At 36.1% G+C, this 6,458-nt stretch overlaps 1 protein-coding gene across 12 annotated transcripts in view; it reads left to right on the forward strand.

Annotated features, from left to right (window-relative positions):
• LOC108689105 (CUGBP Elav-like family member 4) overlaps positions 1 to 6,458 on the forward strand; it is a 672,688-nt gene that overhangs the window by 643,153 nt on the left and 23,077 nt on the right. For all 12 annotated transcript variants that reach the window (XM_018195731.1, XM_018195734.1, XM_018195733.1 and 9 more), the window contains one exon: positions 178 to 257. In XM_018195731.1, the coding sequence (XP_018051220.1) occupies positions 178 to 257 (80 nt within the window). The remainder of the gene's footprint in view (positions 1 to 177; positions 258 to 6,458) is intronic.

Here is a 6,458-nt window from a genome sequence, read left to right on the forward strand (position 1 = left end):
TAAATAAAGACAATAATAAAGACTATTTTGTGACATATAATATTCCTCCTATTATGAGAGATATTAGATAGAGAAATATCATATTTTCAATATTTAAGATATTGACAATACAAATTGTAAAATCTATCATGACATTTTTCACTTATTTAATAAAAATCACTCCTCTTTTTGTTTCAGGCTGTGCCTTCGTGAAACTTTCGTCGCACCAAGAAGCACTGGCAGCAATAAACTCTCTACACGGTAGCCAAACTATGCCGGTAAGTATCCGTCGTATAATATTACAACAACGAGCATTAGTCGATCCCTTTACTCTTCGAGCGCGCATTTATTTTTTTATCTTTCGATCCGCCTCTTCAGCCGATGACCGCCAGTGTTCACGGACATCGGCGCGTATTTACGCTCGGAAAATGTCACGTACGCGATATTAACAGAAAGGAGGGTAAATATTCATAGAAGCGCTGGATGAAGAGGGGCTGATATGAATATCGAGGATAGGGATGCACGCCATGGCCGGACAGTAGATGGCCGTCTTCTGTTAACGGCAGAGGAATGAGGGAGTTGTTGGTGGGGATAACTGGTAGCTGGTGGTTGGAGATCGGTACCGTGTAGCCGTAGCAATGGCTGTCGTGCCTGCAAACACCCCAGTAATGACTGGCCAAACAGAAATCTGCATAACACTTGGAGAAGCGCGGCTTGCCTCCTTCTCTCCGCAGCCCTCTGGAGAGAAGAGCGTCCCTCGGTCTCCGTCAAACCGCCGAACTTTCTCGGCTTAGGGTCGGACCAGGAATTCCCAGTTGTAATTGAATTGTCAGTGAGTTCCGTCCGGGATTCCACCTGCTGATTGGCGAAACTTTGCAAAGCCGCTTGCCGGACCCCTGATCGTCCTTGTCGGCGTTATTGCCTATCGACCGCCGCGCCATTTCATGCTGACATGCATTGACGCGCCTAAGGGAATTTGCGTCTCAGACAATTATTAAACTATGTACAATTAAAATCGAAAAGAAGATTTATATTGATATTGAACTATCGCCTTTACATTGTCCGCGATTCTAAAATTTTTTAATTTGATCATTATCATCAGTCATAATAGCTATTTGCTGCTATTAAAAGAAAAGAATTGAAATATTAAAGAGCTATAAAACAAGCAGAGTATTTTTATAAAAAAAATCTACATTCAACTATGTATTGCTGTTTTTTTCTATAAGCACTCCTAAGAATCTGACACGAAATATGAAACCATATCGCCTTATTACTTTTTATCAAAGCTACTACAAAAGAGTAACAGGATTCATCGTATTACATGTTCTTGCGCAAAGGGAAGCTCACGCTGCTTTTGATATTTGACATGGGGAATTCGCGATTCGCCCACGTCGTGTATTAAATGTGTGTACGTGCGTTGGGGTGAAATCACGTGAGTGGTAGTGCGGAATGGTTACGTGAATATTACTCGTTACAACCCTCTAATCTAATAGCCGAATACACGGGCAGAAGACGGAGCAGGGGGGGGGTCGACTTCAGAACCGTGACTATTTACCCACGAAAGAGGCGCGCGCGAACCATAATATGCAGATTGCTTAATTATCGCAACGAATTATGCAAATCTCGACGTCGATGTTACGAGATTTCGTGGCACAGTCGTGACCGAAGGGATGAGAAGTGAGAGGACGAAAGCAGCGGCGAGTGTTGGGGTTAACGCTTTCGCCAAAATGCTGACCTTCGACCCTGAACTATTCGACCCAGAAGAGATATGAAAGGCACGTGGTTGCCTTCTTCGCAGGTAGCTTAATTATTGCGGTGAATTATGCAGATTTCGAAACCAAATGGAATTCTGCATGACATGGGCAAGAAAGCAGGGGAAAGAAAGCTATTTGTTAAATAATTAAATAGCAACGAGTTATGAGTATGATTTAATACAGAAATTAAATTCGCATTTTTCTTTTCCTTTAATATATACGGCAATAAAAATGCAAATCAATTTATTAATTTGATATTTATTTAAGAATATCGGGTTTTATTTTGCTACTATTTTTAATCTTTAAGTAAGTAAATGGCCACAGTATCCGACATGTAATTATCTTAAAAATCTTATTCTAGAAGAGAAAAATAAAAAATAAATAAATTGTCCAAAAACATTAAAGTTTATTATTTTAACATTCCTTTATCTCATAATAGTATAAACAATGTAAATTTAACTTTATACTTAATATTAAAAAGTATAACTATAATTGTATAAGTGAAATCTTTTGAACTATTCTAAGCACTCTGTTATATATCAAAAAAGCAATAATCTAATCCTTTGAATTAAATAACATTTTGTTATTTTTAACTTCCATGCGTCTAAATGTCAATGGCGATCTATAGATGTGATTAAAAATAATGTATATTGAGTATAATTTGACATTATGAATTTATTTATGAATATACCTATGAGTATACTTACTTAAAGGTTAAACATAACGTAAGATAATAACAAATGCAAATAGTAATAAAAAAAAGGTTTTATATTCTTTTTAGTGAATCGATAAATCTTTTGCAGAAAACAATCGCAAAGTTATAGAATCCTAAGAGTAATTTGACTTAACTATGTTCGTTCCAGTTTTCTCTGACCCGGAGCAAGATCAACCCCTTCCAATTTTCCTCTTTCCTACAAATCCATCGATCTATATAGGTGCGTATGTATGTGCGCGCATAAAAATGTCGGATATATGTATACACGTATGTGTATCTCACACGTATGTCATTTCGCGTATGTGTCCTCTGCTTTCAGCCACTCGAACACGTCGACACTCTCGGTCACGAAACTGCATTACGAACGCAACATCTCGGCTCATACCTACGAAATGAGATATTGATTTGCAATCTGATACTGTAATACACGACGACGCGCTGTCGGCCTGCAGACGATGTACTGGCTTGTAGTGGAAGCGTGAAATCGTAACACCTTATGAAACACATGTGATATAGATATACATAACATTAATTATTTTTGTTAAGTAAATTCATTAACATTGATTCTCTTTTCAATTTTTTATAATTGTTTAATTTATAGTGACAAGTTTTCAGTTTTTTGAAGCATAAATATAAGTAATTGATATAAATTGAAGAATTGTAGATTTAACAAGATTTGCACAGAAAGAAAAATATCACTGTATTGCTAAGAAAAGTGATTACTCAATTTACTTTCTTTCTTTTAAGTAATCATTACTTTTAACAAAGAATATTTTTTTGATAATAATTTTAATATATAGTATTTAATATAAATTTTTAAAAAACTTATTATTATGTAATATTTAAAACAAGAATTTATTTCCTTTTAAAGAATATTATAAAATTAATTGAAGAAACAATTTTATATGATAAATTGAATTTATTTTAATTTAATAATTTTGATTGAAGTATCAAACTTATTAAGATTCAAATTACATTTTAAATAAATTTGATGCTTGTGAATTTATGATGGATATACGAACTTTTGAAACAAGTATTTATTATTTACAGTATGTATTTTTCTATGTGCAATATTATACTTTTACATCACTTTGAAAATATATAAGTATTCATATATTTTTATTACATATATATTATTTTTATTATACATATCTCATATATTTGTCGCGAGAATGTTATTGTATTAGCGTACAAGTATCATAGATATAATTTATGACTGATATATTATATAAATACACAGTTTAAAAGTTGTGATAGATTATACGCTTTCCATTAAAAACGCGATATTTTTAATAGATGCATTGTATGTAGCCGCGAGATTAATATTACAGCACTTTCGCTGACAAAACATTACCATAAAACTTGTCTACTGGCAACATACATGCGTATACATTTTGTTTCGTTTTCACGAGCGAGATAATGCGATTTACGCCTTTCGGATCGACGCATTTATGCGTCACACGACAGGCAATATTTCTTCGGTCGCTCAATACTTCAACCGATTTTACAATTCGTCGTTCGCGAATATTACATGCGAGAAGTTTTTAATTTCTAACAATACCGAGACATTTATATACCGGTTGTGGATAGTACAAACATTTTTTTCCGATTTCACGCCCCGTATAATGTGGTTTACGTTTCTCGTAGCGACGTTTCCGTGCCTTTCCTCGCGAGTAATATTTCTCCAGCAGCTCGATTCCCGGATTTCGCTATTCTCTTCGCGTGGCTTTAAACCCTTTTTTTTCAAATAAACGCTTTAACAGAAAAATAACTTCACCACCACAGAAACGCGTAAACCTGTTTGCGGGATCAGCTAGTTTGCCAGCTTAATGTTTTATGAAATATTACAGAAAAATTACCATTGACATGATAATAACATTACAAACCACGACTCTGTCATGCGAAACGTTGAGGTAACGCTGACTTTACTCTTTTTTCCGTGTAAAAGATTAGATCTTTTATACTCGCGATGATAATCTACTACAGGATACATATACGATCCTGTATCAGCTGCGTATTACACCTCTGGGCTTTGAATTTTTTGCGTGCTTTTTTGTTTGATCACATCGATCCACAGGCTGTTTACACGTCTCAAATCAGAGACGCGTTCGTGCATCACGCAACGGACAATATTTCTTCGGAAGCTCAATATTTTCGCGCTCATCGTCAGCTCCGACGTTCTTTCTCCCTTTCTCTTGCAATTTGTGTGCGTGTGTGCGTGTGTGCGCGCGCGCGCGCGCGCGCGTGTGTGTGTGTGTGTGTGTGTGTTGTGTATGCTACGTATGTCTACGTAACGGTACGCAACCGGGCCTCAGTTATGCTTTCCGAAGCGTATGACATTTCTTGTCACGCCTCGCGAACCCTCCAACGCCACGCTTTTCGCGCACCGAGAGATCTTCCCCTCGCATACATATATCTTCCGGGAAATGCCTTGTAATAAAAGGTAAAAACCGCGTGAAGTGTTTCGTCGCGCCGCCCCAAAGCGACGTCCCATTGGTCCTATTTGCGTAACTTTGGCATACCATTTTTACCATCTCCTCGCAGTGAGAAATGTGCGATAGTAGTCTACGTCTATACAAATTTAAAGCGATTTGGAATAAATAATCAATATAAGTGATATTTCATTGAGTACATGACAAAGTAAAAAAAAAAGTGCGAATTCTTGATTGATTTAATAAGAGAGAAATTGAGATATAGTATTCACTAATTCCTTGAATGCGATTAAATATCTCAATAGATGGACAATCTTTAGTCTGACTTTATGAGATTAATCGAACTCCGTATGGTATTCGGTGTGTTAAATTGAATTCCAAAATACACAGACATTTGTAATATAGAGTTCTATAAAAACGATACGAGCAAATTGAAGTTATTTCGAACTTCAAAGAGTATAGAACCATAAACCACAAGTGATTAACAAGAATGTGTGCATTTCTCGATCAGAATGAGAAAAATTGAAATTCGATACTTGTCAAGGAAAGAATGAACATTGACACGAGCAATTAGGCACGAGCATTACATGAACTTTAAAACTAACTTTGTTAAATTGAGATATCTGTGGATCTAGATGTAATGTGGACGCCTCCATCTTTGACCGGATGTTGCCTTTCTCGTCCGGGACAGCGTGCGCACGCGCGCGGAAAGTGAATGGAAGGAAATTGTCTCTGCATTAACGGAGGCTCAGAAACTGCTTCCAACATTTAATTAAAGACATTCCCTGAGTAATTCCCTTGGCGGCCTTGTAATTGCATTGCTTTTATCTCCAGTACAACTGTTACTTATTTGGTGGGTTGCCTTTCGTGTGTATCAGGAGTCAGAACGACTGTTGGACCCGAATCTCCGTGGAGGGAGGAAGAAAGAGAATGGACGACCTTAGAAAAGAAGCGCGATCGACCGTGAGAGTCTGAGAGCCCATCAGCAAAATCCCGTCCTTAGTGCAGGATTCGAAGCGATTATTCGTACGATAAGGCTCTTGTCGTGATTCCTCATTGTGCGCCGACTCCCCCTTCCGTTACAAGGTGGTATCGTCGAATCGATACGAACGTATCCGGTACGGAGAACACCGCGTTTGTGATAGAGATATCCCATCAACAAAGCAACGCGATGTTAATGTTAATAATTGATTTCCGTGTATGCACATTCAAGCGCGTCAATTTCTAGCGGATCTCGATGACGGCAGTCGTTTGTTCTATGTCTTTATTAATGATACTAATAGAAATCTAATTGGAGAGAAAGATACAGAAAAATATATATAGATCGATATTTATTTTATTATGAAAAAAGAATTTTTTTTAATATATGATATATTAAAAATACGTTAAAATGAAAAATAAGAAGAAAGAGCAATATGTAATATAACAGAAGATAGCAAAGAATGTAAACAACAAGAATAAATGAAAAATTAAAGAGAGAATTATAATCATAATAACTATTTGAAGAGAAAATTATTTGTTACAATATAAATATAAATATTTATTTATTTATTTAAATATTCTATTTATTTATTTATT

The sequence above is a fragment of the Atta colombica genome, unplaced genomic scaffold (genome assembly GCF_001594045.1).
Source record: "Atta colombica isolate Treedump-2 unplaced genomic scaffold, Acol1.0 scaffold257, whole genome shotgun sequence".
NCBI lineage: Eukaryota > Metazoa > Arthropoda > Insecta > Hymenoptera > Formicidae > Atta > Atta colombica.